The sequence below is a fragment of the Rhyacophila brunnea genome, unplaced genomic scaffold (assembly GCF_057557595.1).
Source record: "Rhyacophila brunnea isolate RB1 unplaced genomic scaffold, BYU_Rbru_1.0 scaffold_6, whole genome shotgun sequence".
Classification (NCBI taxonomy): Eukaryota; Metazoa; Arthropoda; class Insecta; order Trichoptera; family Rhyacophilidae; genus Rhyacophila; species Rhyacophila brunnea.
Genome location: NW_028233276.1, coordinates 21194837 through 21218020, shown reverse-complemented (window position 1 = coordinate 21218020; position 23184 = coordinate 21194837). Strand labels below are relative to the sequence as shown.

At 33.1% G+C, this 23184-nt stretch overlaps 1 protein-coding gene across 1 annotated transcript; it reads right to left on the bottom strand.

The window, feature by feature from the left end:
- Positions 1–4248: 4248 nt before the first annotated feature.
- On the bottom strand, positions 4249–21060 carry LOC147065393 (protein THEM6-like). Its single transcript, XM_085956757.1, has 4 exons — positions 19957–21060; positions 10154–10368; positions 8327–8518; positions 4249–7669 (listed from the first exon to the last, which is right to left on the bottom strand). Exons 1-4 carry the CDS (start codon positions 20129–20131, stop codon positions 7523–7525), a joined length of 729 nt encoding a protein of 242 aa, XP_085812883.1. The 5' UTR covers positions 20132–21060; the 3' UTR covers positions 4249–7522.
- Between the last annotated feature and the right edge of the window lie 2124 nt (positions 21061–23184).

Here is a 23184-nt window from a genome sequence, read left to right as displayed (position 1 = left end):
TAATATAGAGAAACTATAAGATGTAGTAATTAAGGAGTAAAACAAAATAAGTGACAAAAGGTGTAAAATTAAACTATATAAGTACATAATATGTACTTAGGGAAACCTACTAATATCAATTATATTATAATATATATTATATATAAACCAATAAAATACTAATTATAATTATAAAACTATTGATATTACTAGGGTTCCCTAAGTATATAAAAAAACTTTCTCCAGTCCCCTGGATACTTCAAGAGTACCTAAAACAGCGACTGCATTATCTCTTTGGATTTCAATACTTTTTTTTATTAGAATAATAATTATAAAATTAAATTATTATACTGAATGAAAAAAATATTGTTACAATAAGAATATACTTAATGTGTTTGTGCGTACATTACTGTAAAATGTAAAACAAACTCATTTATTTATTCCTCTAAATTAAATGTCAAATTCCACAGCAATTATGTAGGTATGTCTACTTTTTGTATTCATTTTAAAACATTTATTTCCACCAGTGAATCCTTGTAGAATAAAATTTACTAAGGCTCACCTACTTTTTCTAATTTTCTAGTCATCCAGTTATTTTTAATATCTGTTTAACTTATTAATTATGTAGATACGTACCTATTACCGAAGAAGCACTAAAACTACAATAAGTATATAAATTGTAATTTTTATGAATTCAAAAATAATTTTGGGTTAAAATAATAACACAAGGTTTTACACGTGCATGGATTTACTGCTAAAAGTACGTATTATCATGGCCACAACAAGAAAATGCATGAGTAAGCACATATTATTATCGTGCAAGTTACAAGATTGCATGCATGGATCAAAAAAGTTCAGCAGCTTCTGAATTATAGTGGCGAACCTGCCGGAAAAAATATGAATTACACCATTCATAGCATTTTGACATTTACCAATTTTCACAACCAGTGAAATAGCACTGAACCACGTGACTCGCTTACGGTTGAAGAATGGGATTGGCGAGACAGTCTGTACTTTTATATGTGAGCAGTTATTATCACGATAGTTTAACTTACACACTATTGGTGCCAGTAAATCCATGCACGTATACAGGCGTTATACCACTGTATTTTGTATATCATTCAATATTATTGTTATACTGTGATTATATATTAGTTCCAAATTCGAACAGCAGACAATTTATGTTATATGTCTATAAAACATATTATTAAATAGGTACCTAATTAGTAATGATTGGAGTACATGTATAACACAAAATTGTCAAATATTCATACCTTGACATACCTACATTGGTGCCATCTGTTGATAATTTGTAGAATTAAAATACATAATTTTTTTTTAATTTCTGTGTTCATTGAAGACATAATTTTGTAATTTTTTATTACACATAACTGCGGGTCTATTCTATACACAAGCCTGCTTTAGGTCCGCTACGGCAGCTAAATAGGGTAGGAAAGTATAGAATTATTAACACGTATTGTAACAATTACAATAAGTTAACCGTGTGAAATGTCAAAACTGTCTATCTCGGTCTAAAATTTATCACAGAGAAGAGAGGTGCTGTTAAAACATAGCACTTATTGTAACAAGTATAACTAAATTATTGTTATTGTTACAATAAGTGTTAATAATTCGATACTTTCCTACCCAATTTAGCTGCCATAGCGGACCGAAAGCAGCCTTGTGTATAGAATAGACCCGCTGAACATAATTATGAACATTTATTTAAGGTATAGATAGATCCATCATATTATCCATAAATAGATTCATTCAGATCAATAGAAACGGATTGCATTAACATAACTTATTTGGTTAAAATTGGCTGTTCAAGGTCAGGAAATAATAGAAAATTACTGTATTTTCCAGACCAGTAGCTGAACATTGCCTATTTTCACCGTCAGCAGAACGAAAAGGACTTGCTACATCAAAAATGGCCATAGTCTAAATTGAAGACATTATTAAATTATCTAGGATAAGTGAATATAATTTTCAATATAGTAGAAAATCATAATAATATATTTTATGTGTACCTATTTACAATATTCAACATCAATTGGGTGCTTCACATAGATAAAAAACACATATTATTTTAAGTTGCGTTGACCATAGAGCAATCTGCATGCCGCACTGTAGACAGTCAAAGGATTCAACCGATTTATAAAAACCTTTGAACCTTATTTTGTACGTAGAGTACGCAGTACCGATCCATAATCTTTTCAGACCGTGCATAATTTCTCTGAAATGTCTCTGAAATTTGATGCGGTATTCACATCAAAGATTTCTGTAAATACTTGTAAAATGTTTTCAGAAATCAACATTATCTCAATTATCTGAAAACTGTTCAAAAGGATAAAAATATATTCAGTACTCTTGCAGTTAGTTACGAAGAATCAGAAAATGTTTTTATACAATGGATATTATGTATTCAGATAATAGAAATCACGTTTCTGTTAAAAATGTGGTTAATTTGATGACAATTGAATTTTTGCCTGAGAACCAGATCTATCAGTGCAAACAAATACAGCGAATGATTACAAAAAGGAAATCAAAAGATATATGTAGTAATTAATAAGACAATTTGGAAGTAGAGAAGGCAAACTGCTTGATGTTTTAATTCCCAATGCTGACTGCATGTCTGGTAGATAGGAATGGGACGACTGGCCTCCGGACAATTGGACGCCGCACTGTCGTAGACACGTATACAGAACGTAGACGAGGTATTTTAATCAGTTTCTATCTACTAATTAGTAGTTTGAATTCATTTTACTCTTAACATAATGTATTCTTTATCGCGGATTGAGAATTACCATGCCTAAGGCTTTATATAAAATAAAAACCTTTTTTTTCGTTGGAACTTAAACATATGCACGATTAAATCATTGTTTACGTCTGAATATTTACATTCTCACCAACTATTACATCATAATATAATCATTTAAATATAAATAATAATATTGAATATTTTTTTTTAAAGTACCTATAAGTACCTAACGTTAATTTATTTTCGAATTCCGTGGCGTCCAGTTGTACGGTGCCAAATCGTCCTAGACCCCTGGCAGATGTAGTGTCAGATCAAGCAAAAAGGCACGACCTTCTGCACGCCCTATGCTCAGATCGTGTTGCATGACATGGTGAAGTAAGCATGTAAGATCATAAAACTATATACCTAGTTTCTTTTAAAAACAATGAAATAGATAGAACAGGAAATCATGATTGGGTGTATTACAATATTTAAATACTTACTAATATAATTACAGAAATATTTCGGAAAATATTGTACCTTTTATATACGAAAATGCTGGCATGCTATCAAACTGTAAAGCGTTTTTAATTGGATTTCTTAGAAATTCATTGTTAATAATAATATGGTAGAAAATTTGTTATTTACTCATGAATATTATCTACAATATACAAATTCTTATACATCTATATTTACATTTTTATATACCTAGATACGTTTAAATATCTCTACCATAAAATCCTTAGGACTTTTTATCACAAACTAAATATAATAATGATCACTTTAAGTTTTGAAGGCTAGCTTGAACAATCAAAGTACTGACTAAGTACTTTATTAGTCATGTAAGTAAAATTAATAATCTTCCACAATGTAGCACTGATTTTGCAAACCTACAAAATAATAATATTGTGGGGTGCATATTAAAACTAATTTATGACATGTAATTTTAATTAATAGTGTTATTTAACCAATATCTTACCTACTCCCAAAATTTCATAACATCATTGTAATAGAACATTAATTTAATATATAAAATAAAAACCATTAAAATGAATTAATCATTCGTAGATATATGTATTATACATTCGCCTGAACAGGCCACGGTTTTACCAATAATCTATGAATTCTTCACCTTCACAATAAATCAATTTACATACAACCAGAACCTTATTATTGAAATTCAATTAACGTACTTAATAAATCAAATAGTAAAATTACCCAAATTCCATGACAATACAACATAATCTGTAAGACAGATATATTTTCAATGCAATGCCCTCTATTGGTCCATTCTGTAAGTATTTTAACATTTATAATAAAACAAAAGTCTAAACTTGATTTTTCCAATCAACAATTTTGCCAATGTGTCTTATAGCATTCATTTACCATAAATAATAACGTATCTACAAACAACGGCGGATCGGATTATTTTGTTGAACAGTTAAAAAGAATTCATATAATAATATGATACGAGTATTACAGAAGTTTGAAACTGGTGTATAACATAATACGCAAAGATTTCTGGCATTTTAATGTATCATGCTTATTACATTTTTATCATGCTCTGAGTCATTCAATATTTGACAGCATGATTGATTCAGTACTATGTCAACATTTTTCTTTAAGGTTGATCGCTCATACTATGAGTATACTAAGCCAAAACAACATAAGACACATTATTTATCTTATGTTTACTTATGAAGTTATATTTTTTTTTGATAATGCGTTAATAAATTGTTAATTAATTTTCCTCCCCTGAAATGTTACAAATTGCTATTTATGCACATTTCGCGGGTGAAGAAGTACAAGGTTCTAAGTGTTTGTTTTTGGTGAAACAAAGGTAACAATGAGGCAGCTTATAATATTATGTACTTCACAAGAACGAACACTTAGAAGCTGTAGTATTAGGCTCGGGATTTGGCTTTCCAATCTTAATATGTATATTTTAGGGCTGATTGACCATAAAGTTTCTCAAGCCCATCTATGGCCGCCAATCCGTCCCTGTCTGCAGGAGATAATATATTATATTATTGCCTATTACTCGTATCATTTTTTAATTATTATGCATAATATTGTTCACCATCTTGAGTGTGGAAGAATATAATGTTAGTGGTGTTAGGTTAGGTTACAATCAACAGTTAGGCCTTTTAATTAATCAAAATAAAATAAATTTTCAAAACTTTCTATCTACTACATATTCATAGAGTACATCCCGTACCCAACAAATTCAAGGCAAGAAATCCATAGATTGCTTCTATTACATCAGTAAAGCCTACACAAAGAGTATGATACTTCTAAAACTAAAAATAATATTTTCTCTCACTTCAGTTCATAAGAACTCTTCAAAATGATTCTTATCACAATATTTATAATGAAAAAGTATCTTAATAATAAGTGTATTACCGTATTTTCTCGATTATAAGACGTATGTTTTTTCCTATTTTGGTTTCTCTGAATTTGGGGTGCATCTTATAATCGATGGCGTCTTACAATCACTGTAATACCCCGTTTACACACGCATGGATTTACTGCTGACAGTACGTATTATCGTGACAATAACAAAAGAAAATGCACGTGTAAACATGTATTATCATGCAAGTTGCAAGATTGCATATATTAATCAAAAAAGTTGGAAAGCTTATGAATTTTCACGCGACATTTGGACTTGTTCGATATCTGCGCCTGCGCAGTAGAACGATAGTGGCAAACCTGCTGGTAAAAAAACCAACGACACACGCAGAGACTCATTTTGAAGTTAACCTATTTTCACTACCTGTCAAATAGTACCATACAATGACAACATCGCGTCTCGCTTAATCTTGAAGGATGAGATTGGCGAGAGAGTCAGCACTTTTACGCGTAAACAGTTATTATCACGATAGTTTAAAAAACACACTATTGCTGCAAGTAAATCCATGTACATGTACATGCGCTATAAATTCAGCAGTTTTGATGAATCATCACTGTATACTAATAGTGGGGGGGTCAACACAGGTCTGGCACAGCGGACCAGGTAATCGAGCTACAGTAGCCAATCACTAATGCTCTTGATGGCACAGAGGATAACATTTTGTGGGAAAGTGATTCAGAAAAATCGGACACTGAATCTGAAGAAATTTCAGACTCTGATGGTGATAGATAGTACATAAATAATATGCATATTTTAAATCCTTGTTTTTGTGATTGTATGACTTGTCTATTTTAATAAAATTTACATAATGTTTTTATTTTTTATTTATTGGTACCTTTATAAAAATAAGAGTGAGTCTTCTTATAATCGATGGCATCTTATAATCAATGAAATACGGTAATTACTAAATATACCTGTATTAATAATAATTAATAACACAATTTTTTAGTACATATTTCTTTTTTTCTGTTCATTTTTTTTTGTTGAATACAATAATTATATTCACCCAAATTTAGTCAGGAACGACTTAAATTAAAACAATCTTCCAACGATTGCGGTGAATATAAAGACGTTGAATCTTCTTTCAGATGTAGACTTCATCCCTATAAAAACTACTGAAGCAACTTCCAGTTTGATGTAAGTGCAGATTTTATATGCAAAAATGTAGCAGTTTATTTCTCATTTGAGAATTCGTATGAACATTAGAGTATTATTTCCAGAAGTCCTTAGTTGCTTCCAGGGGACACAAAATTAATGGGAACTGGCTTACTCTATCGAGTGTGGTACAACAGGGTATGGACCTCGAGTGTAGAAAAATATGGGATAAACACGTGTTCCCTGGTGGCTTATTTATAATATGTTTAGGCACCATCTAAATAAAAGATGGTTTTCTTCTTAAATTATGACATTATTTATTATTATTTCATCTATTTACTCTATTCAGTGATTTCACCTTAAAAGACTTGAGTCAAATAAAACATTTTCAAATGACAAAATTAGCCTTGTTTTAAAAATAAATTTGTATAAAGCAGTATACACACAGAGAAAAGTTGACAACTTCATTAAACATTTAAGTATCAGAATTTATTTTGGCATAAATTAAGGTAGGTACTGAGGATTGAACGAATACATGTGCACCGGTGACCAAGTTGAGTAAATCGACTTCAAAGTAAAGTATGCAATTATAACGTCTAAATTACAGTCGTCCACATTGTGTAAGTGATCCATTTTATTTTATGATAAAAGATTGATTCATCATTATGTTTATTTATTATATTATCTTTTTAGTATTTTAATGAGATAAGTCAAAGCCATTCCAAAACATTCCAATTACATATGGTGCTAATAAAATAATAATGACATATTTTTATACACAGCTGGAGTACATGGAATTTAATATTCAGACTAAAATATTATATTTTTGTGTATATCCAACTCATACAAATAATATAATATCATATTATGGTGACATGAAAACTCTTAACATTTTTTTTACTTTTTTTATTTTCAGGTACCTATGTTCTGTTTTAATCCGCAGTATATTATTATTGATTTAAAATATGGTTCCGAACTATTTTTTTTAAATAATATGCCAATTCTATTTTTAGGTGCTTACCTATTTATTTAATCCTAGGTCATTTAATAGTTTTAATGGTTATTGCGTTACAGTGTGTTTATTTTTCAAGATTCTAACCATGCTGTGTTGCTGTTTTTATGATGTTGTCAACTTGTGTGTTACAGTATTTAATAATTTAAAAAGGAAGATTGTATTAATAATATTAGTAACAAAATTGTGGTTAGTGGGCATGTTGTTAGCAGCACAGAGTCAATAAAAATATTAATTAAGTATTAGTAGTTTTAGTGAAAATTATTTATGTAGATTAAAATTGTCTTTACACGTGTCCATTGGCTTTCTCTCCAATCTCTGTCACCGGTTCTGTAATATTTGGGAGGCACTGGCAGTCAGCAGGATTGCATTTGCACTCCGGCTTTCTTAACTTTGCTGAAGAAATTTCATTTGATCGAACCCATGCAGCAATCTGAAATAATAAATAATTATTATAATCTTTTATATTGTATTATTTCATATTAAACTTTATTAAAAATACAAATTAATGTAATGTCTTTCATTCCAGAACTGGAGAGCCATTTTTATTTTTTCCACGGAGTCGTAACGTAGTCTCAAAATGGACTACAAGTCTACAAGCTACAATAATTGAATCATACACACAATAGAAAGTTATAATTATTATTATACCTACTACCTACTATTCATTCATGCCATAATGCATTTTTTGCTGCAAAAAAAAATTTACTAGGTACCTACTACATCTTACACCTGTTTCCACTCAGCATATTGGCAATTTCAAATATATATAAAAAAAGTGTAATTGCCTATATTCCATACATTTTAACAAAATCAGTTTTTTTTGCGAATTACTTGCAAAAAAACAAATCATATACAGTATACACAGTTCAACGTGTGCACGATTTAATTATCCATAATGAAAATATACCTAATGGATAGTTGGGAAAAATATTTTTCCTGATGTGTACCAAATTATGTTTATCTACATTATGACATCTTGTGACTTGGTCATTGAATAAAAACTAAATTACATAATTGAAAATATAATAGGTAGTTATGTATGTAGGTACTTGGTATTATCTCAATTTCAATGTATCAATTTTATTACCTCTGGTGGCATTTCCGTAGGCATGACTCCTTTGCAGGTTCCAGCACATTGCACCTGATGGAGTAGACTCACGACCGTCGAAGCACCGCAACCGATTATTCTCTGGCGACACGTGGCCACTGCGTTTATGAAGCCGTCGGGAGAAATGAATTCGTGGTCCATGAAGATTGTTTTTTCGTCCCAGTATACTGCCTGAAAACATGTTTATTTAGCTAAAGGAAAACAATCAGGGACACTGTTTTCAGATTGAAATAATTGTCTTAAAGAAATATAATATATGTATCATCAGCCCATATTGACATGTAGATTGGAGAAAGTAAATAAATATGAGAGGAAACCGGATCACTATAAAAGGAAAATATTGATAAGGGTCTTCCTGGTTTATTGGATGAAGATCAAACGTAGTACGTGATGTGCAGTGACACGTGAAAGTGGGGTAACTCCGCTAAGCAGACTATATATCCCGGATGAAAAACATCGGAAAAGAAAAGAAGACTTGGACTGTGTAAAGACAGTGTAGAGAGACAAAGAGCATCCTTGAGGTTAAAGTAGTGAGGAGAGATTGCGACAGGGAGGAATAAAGACGTTCATGGAAGCAGCCAACACCCGCATTGGGCTGTAGAGTGTCAATGATACCGCAAACAAAAGAACGAATGCATTATTACAACTTTTGAAATCAATGACAGTTTTTCATAAAGCAGACGATGCGGTCGCTTCGTTAGAAAATGCCGACATCATAGTTTTAAAAAATGTAACGGGGGCTCCAAACCTGTCAGCGTCTCGGAACTCTACGTACCTAATAACGCCGCTGTTTGAAAGTAGGCTTAGTGGAAATGCTCTAATCCTCAGTAGATGACAATGACATGTGTGTGCTATTTTTTCAAAAATTTTGTTGCATTCTGTCTGTCTAAAGCCGGGTACTCATTAGCGAGCCGTAACTGTGACCGTTGCAGTTACAGTAACTAGTATGGACGCCAAATAATTAATTCGCAAGCCTAATAAATAATTATTGCGCATCTAGAATTTGTAACATCCAAGGTGGCCGCGAGGCTTAAGCGTTGGACTATAACGCCGTGGGTCCCAGGTACGAATCCTGGGTCTGGCAAGTACACAATATATTCTTTTTCAATTTGTGTGTGTCAGGGTATGGACCTAATAGGTTGAGCAAGTGGCTGACATCCATTTCTCGTAAAAAACAAAATCTGTCAATACAAACATATGATCCTATTAGGATCGGACATGGTCGAAAGAATTGGTTACAGTATCAGGAACGGTTACAGTTACGACTCGCTAATGAGTACTCGGCTTAAGGTAGCCTAAAATAAATAGATAGGTAGTAAAGGGTGTAGGTATTTACCTAACAAATTTGTATATAATTTGAAACTAAATTGAAAGAGCGTGGTATTCTAAATCAGCCTAAGGGCGGCACTTTGCCTTGGGACGTCACTGATGTTATCATTATGATACCATAAACATATACCTACAATGGGTTGTATTATCGAGTGATAAAAATAGCCCACGGAACATAATATTAATATGACTGCCTGGATTATTCAATTTTTCGAATAGGTGCCCTGCGGTAGAATATTTTTTCCCCCAAGTCCTCGTTTCTGTTTTTTATTGTGTAAAGCATTTTTTCTTGAGTTTTGGGTTAAAAATCGTATTATAGTGTTAGATAGTGTGCTGTGTTGTTTGTTTATATACCCTGTGATGATTCTCATGCCTTGGCATAATCTTTCAAAGGGCACTCTATTTTTATTTATTGTCGTGATGATGATTAACGGTGATGCTGTAACATCAAAAGCACGCATTGCAATGTCCTCTTACCCTCGATGTGATGACGAATGTGGTTCCTGGTTTTATGTAACGTCTGTAACGCACTGTGGTTGCAGCCTGCAGCACATTCCCGCCAGCTTGTCTTATACCGGCGTAGAGACCGCTCCGTTCGTAAAACTCCGCTCTTGCGAAGTCCAGCTCCCGGAGGTAACGAGCATTGTTCATGTGATAGAGGAGGTTGTCGATGTCGTTCGAGAAACACCATGCTGTAATGAAAAACATTTTGTTTAAGGAATGGTGACATTACCTAAGCGTATTGTGATATCCGGTCTAGCTACCCTGAAAGAGAATCTAAAGAACAAAAACCTCTGTCCTAGATAGATTCAAATAGTGAACGTATTCAAATTTAAAACAAAATGGAATGTCTCGCTTACTAGGTTTCTGGCAAATAGATAAATTTATACGCTATATGTATATTATTACAATCCTACAAACTTATCTGTAGAATGGCCAACAATGGAACTACAAACTACCATAGGACGCTATTTTGAAAATTTCATTCGAATGTCAGATTTTGTCCAGTTACGAGTCTTGATTGGGTAATTTTCGATAGTGGCCCCCCATCCCATTCTTCAGATAAGTTTGTAGATCTGTTCTACTGCTGTGCACCATGTAGATACTAGAGATTGAAATGCCAGACAATAATTTTGCGTGATTTCGGAATTAGTATGTCCATGTCGATTTCTGGTATTCCGTGATTGGTGAAAAACAATAAATTTTGCTTGAAAGATTGTTTTTCATACGATTCCGCGATCTCGAAAAATCACACTAATGTTTAAATTTACTATCAATGAATGCAGTGATCCATACGTCATATTATAATATTCTTGGAAAACGAACAAATTTGAGTTTTCCACTACAATAAATGAGTCCTTTTTTTAGTATTCTGAGCATCAAGTTTTAAAAAAATCCTCCACACGCAGTGTTTAATGTCTACATCAAACAGTAATAATTTTGATACCCTGATTCAATGCGAAACTAGCATTTTTAATTGTTCGATTAAAGGAAAAATAAATCATATGAAAAAATATCCCAAAATCACGGAATACCAGTATTTACAATCCCGGAATTAATAAACCACGCGGGATGTTGGCATTGCAAACGCCATTTAGGTACATTTAAAAAAATGTATTTACTTTAATAATTATATATATTTATACACCGCTCGAATTGGAAAAGTTTACGAATCGGAGCGCTCGACAATTTTCTGAAGATATTTTCGTAGTTATCAAATTGTATGTGTATTTTATAAAAATAAGTGTGTTAGATTTTCTATTATATAACCTATCTAGCTCAGGCAGTCAAAATATTTTTTCCACGAGACGGAGCGATAACTTTACCGATTTCACGAGCCGGAACAGCGCTCCGGTGCGCTCCGCTTCCTTCACCTATCAGTAACCTATATTTAACTATAATTATTAGATTCACTATTATAAATATAACTTATAAAATGAAACAAATTTTAAAGACTATTATGTTATTTTTAATAGTTGCATCTGTATCATAATAATATGCAAGTTTGTCACGTTGATGATACGCGCATTCAATATTGGTAATATTTGAAGTCACTCAGTAAGCTTTGTTTTTTTCACATTATATTTCTTGACCTTTGTTAAATAATTAACCATAGCTGGCTTCAGTCATGGTATATGGATATTGGCTTTACCTTTTCTATCGTATTAATCTGTTCTGTGAACATACAGGGCTCGAAATGGACCGGAGCGCACCGGAGCGCCGTTCCGGTTCGTGAAATCTGTAAAGTTATCGCTCCGTCTCGTGGTTAAAATATTTTGACCGTCTGAGCTAGATATGCCATATAACAAAAAAAATCTAGGCACATTTATGTTTATAAAATACCCATAAAATTTGATAACCATGTTAATATCCTCGGAAAATTTTCAAGCGCTCCGGTTTGTAAACTTTTCCATTTCGAGCGCTGTGAACATACCATTAAATGATTATGTAGATGTGTTCCATTAAGTACGCGGGAAGCAATTATGCGTAACAGCGTATTTCGAAATCAATTAAACAAGAAGGTTAGCAATCAATCTCAGAAGCCGTATAATTTAACGTAAATCTATCTTGTCCATTAAAATAAAAGAAATTCCTTTAGTACCTACCTACCTATCTTATTGCAAAATTGTCTATGTTTTACTATATTACCTTGGATCTTCGGTTTATTTGTTATTGCATCAGTGCCAATGATACAAGGTTGTGACATTTATGATATATTCACAATTATTGAATATAAATGACAAATTTTTGAATCACGATGTATTTATTAGAAACTTAAACAATGAGTAGGCACATAATGAAAAATATTCATTTATGTAATATACGATGATATAATATTAATTATTATCATGAATATCATTAATTTACATTTACAATGTATGTGCAATCATCTTGATAAAGTAGTTGCTATCATATCATAATCATACCTATCAGTTCAATGCACAATTAATATTTCGTGGAACTTAACTGTAATACAGACAGGTTTTCGAAATTGTTAATTTGAAAATCTTATCACAGTAATGTATGTACCCATAGCAATCAGTAAATGGGTTTGCTAGCGTCAAAGCAGTCTAATTATATATTTAGGTTTTTACACTCCTTACTTGCCACCCCAGTCGCCCATCGATAAAAGTAGTTAACCATTGAATCCATTGGTAATCAAAGTTAGAGCAAACGCATATTAATTGGGTACTCATCAAGGGGCGAAAATTCTAAAATTTCAAGTTATTTACATATCTTTTGTTGTTAATACCTACTCATTGTCATTGCCTAAGATAGTGGTTTACTTCTTAATGCAGTGAACTTCCTCATCTTTATCGCGTAGGTACCTATTATCAGTGGCGCACCCAGGATTTAATATTGGGGGGGGGGCAAGGAAGAGAATGTAAATTAGTCTCATAGGCTCTTTTTCTTCTTCTCGTTTATCGGTCTTTTGTCTATTACATACACCATGGTCCCCACATCCTGAAACGGGCCCTCAGACTAGGATTGGCGGCCCCCCTACTTACCGCTAAGATTAAAGGCAGTGTGAAACACTACATTAACGTTTTTCAAATTGTGTTTTAGTTCAAATTAAGGGTACTTATACAGTGAATTATTGGCGATTTTTAATACATCTACTTTAATAATAAAGCTGTCGAGTATCGACACATAATAGTCAAAAAATATATTGCACAATTATATAAGTAATTGAAAATGTTCATGACCGTGAAGTATAATGGCGCCGCAGGCGACTTTTTTACTATTAAAGCTAATTTATGGTGTGTGTTTATCTCACTTATCTGGTCAACCCGACACGCCGGGCCCCCCACAGCCCCGGCCCCCAGGCTAGAGGCCTGTCAGCCCTCCCCAGCCATGACCTACACCACTCCGGAATTCGGGTAAACACCGAGAATTTTTTGACAGTTCCATTAAGGATTGGGTTTTTAAAAAACCTGAGATTAGTGTTGTGTTAGAAATTAAAATCTAAGAAATTTTTCTAAAAGAGGTGCTGGAGAATTACAAATCATTTTTTGCCTTGTTTTTAGGCCCCAAGAGTTTATTGGCTTTAAATTTCAATGTTTAAAATCATTCTGATAATTTTCATGTTTGGGGGGTGCCAGGGCCCCTTGGCCCACCCCCTGGGTGCGCCACTGCCTATTATACCAATTGTACCTATTGCCAATGTCTATCAAGCCACACCAACCCCGCACCACGTGCAGTCTTAATTGGGCTATCATGGGAACCCACGTTTTATGTGAAGCATCAGCGTTTTTCATGGCTTAGAATATCTCAGGAGCAGTTACCTAAGACTGAGATCACCACGCACTCAAGTGTGCTCTGACTAAGATTAAAAATACTTTGAACTAAGTGTGCCCAAGGAGGAGAGGACCGCGGAGAACATACACAATATATTGAACAGTGAAACATAAAGCAGAAGTTAATATCTCGAACAATCTAAATGAAGAGATCTTCATGTTCGCAGTATGACGCCGCAAAATTTCTAAAAGTCATACAATTTTTGACCTTTGTGGCGACCAGGTTGGATGGGCAACTGTTAGTTGGACCAACATTTCCGTACACATCCTATTCAATCAATGTGCTTATGAACAGTCACGATTAGGGGAGGATTTAGCGGTATTTTGAGACTGAGTGCGCCCTGCTCTGACAAAAGCAAAACTTTAAAAAAAAGTCATAATTCTTGCCTACTATGTAATTACTACTACTATTTAACTGTGTCTTTATTACAAAGAGTAAATGCAATATTTATACCTCAGTAAACATCTGCAGTCAAACAATACTAGGTACATAACCTAGTAATGGATGCAGAATTATTATTACATATCTTCTTTCGTTTATAGAAAGTTCCAACTACGATCCAAAAGAGAAATGTGAAATTAAACGTAAACATAATATATTATTTAATGAAAAAAACATTTCTATCGGTAGTGGAAACAATGAACATTGATTGTGGCAAGACCTTCTTACAAATGCCTCGATCTGTGATACCTACATTGGTTGTAGATTTGGTGAAGGCAAAACGAACAAATTTAATCTGTATCCATGTGATATAATAAAAAAATTGAACAAATTAATGTGTTCATCCATTTAGGAAGTTAACTAATGTATTCATACCACTTTGATGGGTCTAGGACGATTTGGCACCGCGAACTGGCCTCCGCCGATTGGCCTCCGGTAATTGGCCGCCGGTACAATCGGACGCCAGCCCAATTGGACGCCGACCCAATTTGACACCGACCCAATTGGCCTCCGGGAGGATTGGACGCCGCACAGTTGAATTAAATGCGCAAAGGAATAGACTTACGTTAAGATTTGTTGGAGTAAGTAAGCAAGTCAGTTTAATATGCTTCTATCTTCTCAGTAGTTGTACCTTATACATTTCGCACTTGACACATTTTTAATATAGATTGAGAATAATTATTATGCCTTATGATGTTTATTAAAAGAAAATAAGTCTTCCCTTTCTAAAACTTAAAGATGTGCATAATCAATTAATTTATTGTCTATAAACGGGTACTTATTTATATTTACAACAAATATTAAAAATAATGTTAGATGTTAGAATGAAAACTACATTATATTTCAGCGTTTTATCGACTTAATATTATAATAAAGCTTAAACATGTATATTATTATGCATAAATGCGTATTTTAAGATAGTATAAAATTAAAAACAAAATATTAAGTAAGTTATCTGCTAAGTATAAATGTTTCAGTAGTTTGATTGATAAGCTACTTAGGTACTGGGAAGGTACTGGAACGAAATCCCGAAGGCCGAAATCTCGAACGCTGAAATCCCGAATGGCCGGAATCCCGAAGGCCGAAATCCCGAAAAATAAAAATAATACAAACATCAATAATTGCGCAATTTTTGCAAGAGACACAAAAACCCATTTTTTGTGGAAATCTATATTAAAAATGTGTCAAGCACGAAATGTATAAGGTACAACTACTGAGAAGATAGAAGCATATTAAACTGACTTGCTTACTTACTCCAACAAATCGTAACGTACGTCTATTCCTTTGCGCATTTAATTCAACTATGTGGCGTCCAATCCTCCCGGAGGCCAATTGGGTCGGCGTCGAATTGGGTCGGCGTCCAATTGGGCCGGCGTCCGATTGTACCGGCGGCCAATTACCGGAGGCCAATCGGCGGAGGCCAGTTCGCGGTGTCAAATCGTCCCATTCCCCACTTTGATGTATCTACTAAAATGTGTTTAAAATATATTTTTCTATATGAGAGTGCACACTTTATTAGTGTTGCAAATAAATCCCCGAATAAATCCATTCAAGAAGTAGTCGTCCCGGATACATGTTGGTCACAATATCATTCAGAGATTCATTGCGCTATAAGGGCTTGGCAACAGCCCGTAGTTATTGCAAGAAATACCACAATAATTGTGAGGAAAAATTGGGCTGTCGAAACTACCATCAACAATATTTGGAACGTGATATTCTTTTTTTTTAAGTTATACTTCTCTTGGTGCGTTTGGGAAAACAGATCAGAGTGTATTTTTGGCATATTGTGACGAAGTTCCGCGCGCCGATGTAACACATAATTTATTATTATGATTATATTCACTTTGGTGTCAAGGGTACATGCGCATGCATTATATTGGAGTGTATATTTATTTTTCATTGTAAAGATTGTGTATCAAGATTTGAGGCTATATTTATGTACCTAAGTATTATTTATGAGTAAAATTATATATTAATAAATAAATAAATTTTGTGAATGTAGAGTTGGTAAATAATTCAAAAATTTGATTATTTATTAATTCATCATGGGCACTTCTGAATCGATTATAACCGCTGTATGGCAAAGATGAGTTTTGGTCCAATACAATAGTCAATGCAATTATCATGTGCTATATGAGACACAGATGAATCGCGTACGATTTCATCAACCTAATCCACTGTAATATTAACTCATTTAGTGCTAACACCGCGACTGGCGCGTTTGGAGTACCATTATATATAATTAACGTGTTATTTAACTGTGGTAATTAAAAGGTTAACAGTGATTGTGTTAATAGACTCAGGTAATGGCTTATTTTGTTTTGTTACGCCAAAGAAGTATAACTTCTAACGCGCGTACATAAGTACACACACCGATTTTTTTAATAATCAACGTATTCACGAAATTAAGATAAATGGTTTTAAAGTTTTGTGATATAGGTATGCAAACTTTAATAAATTGATCCATCTTTTAGTTCCTGTTTAAATTTGTATTATTTACCACCCATTGCCATTAATCAATAACTTATATTTGCACGTTCCTTAATAATTCGTTAAGGCATAGTTAAGGCGTTAAGGCCTCAGTTGAGGCATGGTCTAAAAAGATCGTGGATAGGCGATGCGCGGATTGCGGGTCGCAGGTGCAAATGACGCATGCCGACCGAAATATATTTTGTCATATAAATCCAACATGCGTCCAATTAATGTTCTGTTTATTGTTCTATTAGTAACAATAATAATATATTCATTGACATGTTTTCTTTTTAAAGTAAATGGGTAACGTTTTTAGTCATCTTTACGCGATTTAAGAATTAATACCCCCGTCGCCATCACGAAACAAAATGACGTATTGACACCTCGACGTTCGCTCTCAGACTGCCAGGGAGTCCAAAATTTTGTCGCGCCTATAGTTGAAAATTATTTGCCGTTTCACTGAAATATCGCCTTAATGTAGATAATCAGTAGAATTTTATTATTTAAAATAAATTTGCGGCTAACTCCATTGGTAAGAGTGTGTGTAATGGTTATGTGTTTCCACTGCTTCACGCAAGGCCGTACACGAAATGAAATTAAAATATAGACTCAGTGTTATTCTTATTACCTACCTACCTAACCACTATTCTGAAAATGCATGAAGCTTTTCATTGATTTTTGTTTTCATGGTCAGCTTAACCGGTCAACGTATTCGATTCGGAAACGGTCAAGAAAGTCACGAATGACGAATACCTACCTATCAAATATTGTATAATATTCTATTAATTCGATGGAAGTACTAAAACTCAATAATCTCGATACGACATCATTTACGACACACCATTTTATTTACTTTTTTTTCAAATCTAACTTCATAATGTGCAATCGTGTAACCATTCATCGATTATACAATATATTATTTATGTTTTCTTTGTTATCAGTGGCAATGCCTTTGGGAAATCACACTGAACATTATATTTTATTAAATTTCATTATTTTTTATTTCCAAACAGGGAAAGTCTTCGATTGTACATGTTAATATCTTGCCAGTGGTGAAAAAGAGGTTTAGATTTTAGATCAATTTATTATTTTGGTAGGTATTAGTATACATAATCAGGGTCATTCAGAAAAAAACGAAGCACGGGGCAACCGGTAGATACTTTGAACCAAAATCCAAAATTATTAGGAAGAAAATATACAATCCTAGTTTTTTTTAATGGTAGGTATTTAATTTAATTTATTTGTTTGAAATTTAGTAATTATTTCGGGATCTGCAATCTTGTCGGTCTATTTAGTTAAGTTTATTGTAAAAAGTTTCTGTATAGTTCGATTATATTCGTTATAGAAAAGGGACAAATTAATAATATATAGTTTAAGTGCCTATTTAAAATATGTACTAAAAACTTTGGTACAGTTCGGTTATGAGGAATACAGCGGAAACACACATTTTGAAAATACCCGATATACTGGATTATTTGTTAGTTTGGGTTAGTTTAGGTTAGGTTAGGTTGGGTTAGGTTAGGTTAGGTTTGGTTAGGTTAACCTTACAAATAATCCAGTATATCGGCTATTTTCAAAATGTGTTTGCCGCTGTATTCCTCATAACCGAATTGTACCAAAGTTTTTAGTACATATTTTAAATAGGCACTTAAACTATATATTATTAATTTGTCCCTTTTCTACACTATTGCGAACAGATTGCAAACAAAAAAAGCAAAAATGGGCACCCTAAAATCATGAGGCCCCAGGCAACTGGCCCTCCTGCCCCCTTCTTATATCATGACCTGTACAGTGACAATATCATGTTAAAACAAGTTCTAAATAATAAATACCTATTACTATAAATATTGGTTATAAATTAATTATTGATTAAAAGTTATTGATTACAAATTTAAATAGTATCGTCTACATCAATTTAACCGTGGCCATACAATTGACATTGACAGTTCTATGGAAACGTCTGGTGGCCGCACCAAATTTCACTTTTGTTGCGATTGAAAAAAATAAAGCTAAATTTTATTTACTAAAAAAATGGATCAATTTATTTATAGGCAAGTCCATTTAATAAAAACATTTGAACATTTTAGTACATATCTATTTATTTAAAAATAATGCAAATATAAATTCCTCAGTAGGTACCTACTCCTTTTTTCCAATGCGAGCCGCATGGCTGCTTCTAAAGTTTACATCTGTCAACTGGTTTCGATATTAATTGTTTTTTTATGAAGTGCATTACACTGAATGATCTTTCACAGTCTACAGTAGTAGGAAAGAAAAATCGACAATATTAATAAAGCAATTGTTGCCAATTCTTTGAAATGACTTGATTCTTGGTCAACATATAACTTCGACCAAAATTTTTCAACCGTGGTACTATTAAAATGGTTTTAGGTACTTGGTCATGACTCATTTCAGATAATGCATATTTAACTAAGTACTGAAAAATGATGTTAATCTCGTTTGTAGTCCTATGAAATTTTCATTTGTCGTCATCTGAAAAGGCGAAGTTATCATTTGAGCGTGGAAAGAAATTTAAGACAAGTCATGTGTATTCAACCAATTTCATAATTTTATAAATATTTTTTTGAAATATTATTCTGTAAAGCGCTGGTGGCCGCAGCAAAATCCTCTGGTGGCCGCACATGAGAACCACTGGTCTACATTGACCAAGAAAGGTTTTGTTAATTCATTGATTCATTGGTCAATTTATTGTACCTATACGAGGCTTTAGCCACTACACATATATTGCTAATAAGTATTACCAGTACTGGGAATGCATTAAATCCTCACCTTTTTAAACAATATTCCTATACCTATCATTTATTTTAATATCTATTGGAGCCAATGACATTAATATTGAAGCTATATAAATAACCATGAATAATAATTTATTGTTACTTATTAGGTAAATTTATTTTTCAACAATATTTGCAATATTAAGTAGGTATGTAATTTTTATTGTAATACAATCGATGATTCTTATTCGCCCAATATTAGATATTAATATGGATTTATTTGGGGATATATAGTTTTACTAAAGAGGTTAAAAAAAAGCTGTTCATACTCACATTGCAACTCTGTCTTCTCTAAGATACATATTTTCGTCTTGAAATATCTTGCCTTGAAAACTATGAATGTGATTCTCATGAAATATGATGCATCGAATAGTAGGTACAGAAGCAGCACAACAAAAATTATTATAGTAATCCACATTAGCATTCCGCAAGAACCCTCAGCCGACATTTTTAATTTGACACTTCAGATTATATTCTTCCAAAAGTCTATGATTTTTTACAAACGGAATTAATAATTAATTCTTGAGTGTTTTACGTTTTCTTGAATATGTTCACACACTTAATTACCTACTAGCACACGTGTAGATATTTTACGTAATGTCTTTACACTAAATTGACTGCGACTATATTCGGAAGAAAAATATTCTACCAAAAATTGTTTGGCAATAATTAAAAAAAAAACTATGTCACGTTGCTTAAATATATTATAATAAGTAAACGAATATCCTATATCAGCTTATCCGCAATGCAACTAATACAATTTTATAATGAAATACACCGTCAGCAAATGTGATATTGTTAACAATAATTAATTATAATTTATAAAACTTGCAACGCAAGTAAATTTATTAATGTTTTTGTTTTTAATATAACACTGCCCTACTTATAATATATTTTTTCAATCCAATTGGTAACCCATTTGAACTTCACCAGTCATTTTACTTTTTTTACCGGCAGTGCCAATTATATAATAATTAAAATAAGATTTGTTTATGTTTGGTATTACGAAATCGTGATATCACAATAGTTTACTAACTGGCTTTGCCAAGTATGTGTAGGAATATAATATGATATTTAAAACTTCATCAAATAGCACGACCCCTTTTTCCATAACCTAAAATTTTCGTGTCACGAATGCCGTGTACTTTAAGTGCCGCGCACATCGAAGGCATTTGAATTTTGTTATATTTCATAGATTGGTTATACTATCACATAAATAATTAACGCGAATATATTATATTTCGAATATGTCGAATCGTTGCCGATCTGACTGACATTTTGAGTGGAAATAATTTTATTTCAGAGTTGTATGCACGTCAGCCGGTGATCGATACAGCTGATGTACAGTATGGCCAAGGGTAAACGCGAAATAAAAGTAGGGGATGAAAAGCGATGCGTACATCGCCAAGTAAACGGCGCGCTATTACTAACATGAAAGAGCTTTTCCAGCAGCTTACTAACTTTATGATATTTTACGGTTTAAATAATTAAATTGCAATACTATAGTAATCTTTTTTTGTACCAACTAGGAATATTTTTTTATACATTTAACTAGGTACGTGAATATTCAGCAGGGACGGATTAAGGCACGGGATTTAAGGGTCGCTTTATCAAATAGAGCAGACACGGTGCCTAGGGCGTAAGAACATTTTAGGGTTTACAATATTTAACATGAAAACTTTTATATTTAAAACCAACGATCAAAATCGAGATATATGCAGAATGCTTATTCTTGAAAACCTAGCAGACGGTAAACATAGCATACAAATATATGAAAATTCTTATATTTGTTTTCAAGAAATTACACGTGTGCTGTGAACAAATAAATTATTTGTTTTAAAAAAAAATCCGTTTCGAAAATATTACTGGCTAACACACAGCCGAGGCGGCCATTTCGTCAGAAAGGACCTAAACGTTGAAATCTTTGTCTAAAAATCAATAATAATAATTAGTGAATGAAAAATTCTTCCAGCATAAATTTTGGTACTTACATTTAACACAAAATACCGGTTTACTCCAGAAACCTATGTTGTTTCACCCAGTGACGTCCCGTGGGGGTAGGCAGATTGAGCGTCGCTTGGGGGCGGCAGTTACTCGAAGGGCGGCAAATCTAGAAGAATCATTGGTATAAATAGAAATATATACATAAACTTAGTAATAACGAAAATATCTTTTCATTAAAAAATTCAGCTCACTGGTTGGAAACAAAATGTATTCATTAACATAACAGGTTTAACAGGACTGTATTTTTTGTCGAATTCGAGATGTCTAGTTTATTTCCGTCTCCCTTCGACGTCAATGGTGACCAAAAACTGCACGTGCACGAATGATACAAAATACTGTATAAAAAAAATGGGATGACATTTTGGCGCTGTCCAGGGGCGGCATTTTGTCTAGGGACGTTACTGGTTTCATCTGTTTAAACTATTAGTGGAAATGGCCTAGTCCTAAAGTAACTCGTTGGCTAGAATTTGTGTTCGTATACATTTCAAAATATACCTACCTCGATCGACAAAGCGCTGCAGGGTTAAACTTTCTCTTGTGAACTCTCCGGATCATTTCAAATATTGTCACACTAGTTATTAAAACTTTTATAATATTATAGGTAATTCATCAGTTTGTAGCAGGCATGGTAGTGAATCTACTGTTTGAGTTCATCAGTTGAAGACATTTAAGTAGGTATGTAAGTCAGTGGCGTACTCAGGACTTAATATTGGGGGGGGGGCAAGGAGGAGAATGCAAATTAGTCCCATAGGCTCTTTTTCTTCTCCATATAATTATTTTTACATTTTCTCACAATACACGGCGGTATATTTTTACAGTTTTTCCTAGTTTTTAATAAATTGTGAGGCATAGTGGCAGTAACCGTTAAGCGTGTCATCAGCGACCGGCGGACTGGATGTGACTAACAGTGACCATGCTGGACATGTGCGCCTAGTATGCTAAAACATTACTCAAAAAATATCGGCTGTGCTACCCGCTTGGTCTAGAGAACTACAATATTTATGCCGAATTCCACTGAAAAAAATGTTATTTTGATTTACACCACCACCGACTGTAGTGGGTGTAGTCGTTCTTTTCGCCGAATGTTTATTGTCGATTTTTGGTTTTTTTATTGGGGTTCCATTGAAAATGTACAAAAAAAGTATTATTGCATTTAACTTACACACAAACCTACTCAACACAACACACTCTAATTTCTCGTTTATCGGTATTTTGTCTATTGCACTCGGTGTACCTACACCATGGCCCCCACATCCTAAAACGGGCCCTCAGGCTGGGATATTTGGCGGGCCCCTTACCTACCGCTAAGATTAAAGGCAGTGTGGAACACTACTAACTTACTACTTAACGTTTTTTCAAATTGTGTTTTAGTTCGAATTAAGGGTATCTACTTATACAGTGAATTATTGGCGATTTTTAATACATCCACTTTAATAATGGAGCTGTCGTGTATCGACACATAATCAGAAAATATATTGCACAATTATATAATTTAAA

Excerpts from the sequence above, each read along its gene's own strand:
- LOC147065393 (XM_085956757.1), bottom strand. The coding sequence starts at position 20,131 with ATGTCGGCTGAGGGTTCTTGCGGAATGCTAATGTGGATTACTATAATA. Across the intron at positions 10,369-19,956 it reads AGAGAAGACAGAGTTGCAAT|CATGGTGTTTCTCGAACGAC; the intron begins GTGAGTATGAAC and ends TTTTCATTACAG. Across the intron at positions 8,519-10,153 it reads CATTCGTCATCACATCGAGG|GCAGTATACTGGGACGAAAA; the intron begins GTAAGAGGACAT and ends ACATGTTTTCAG.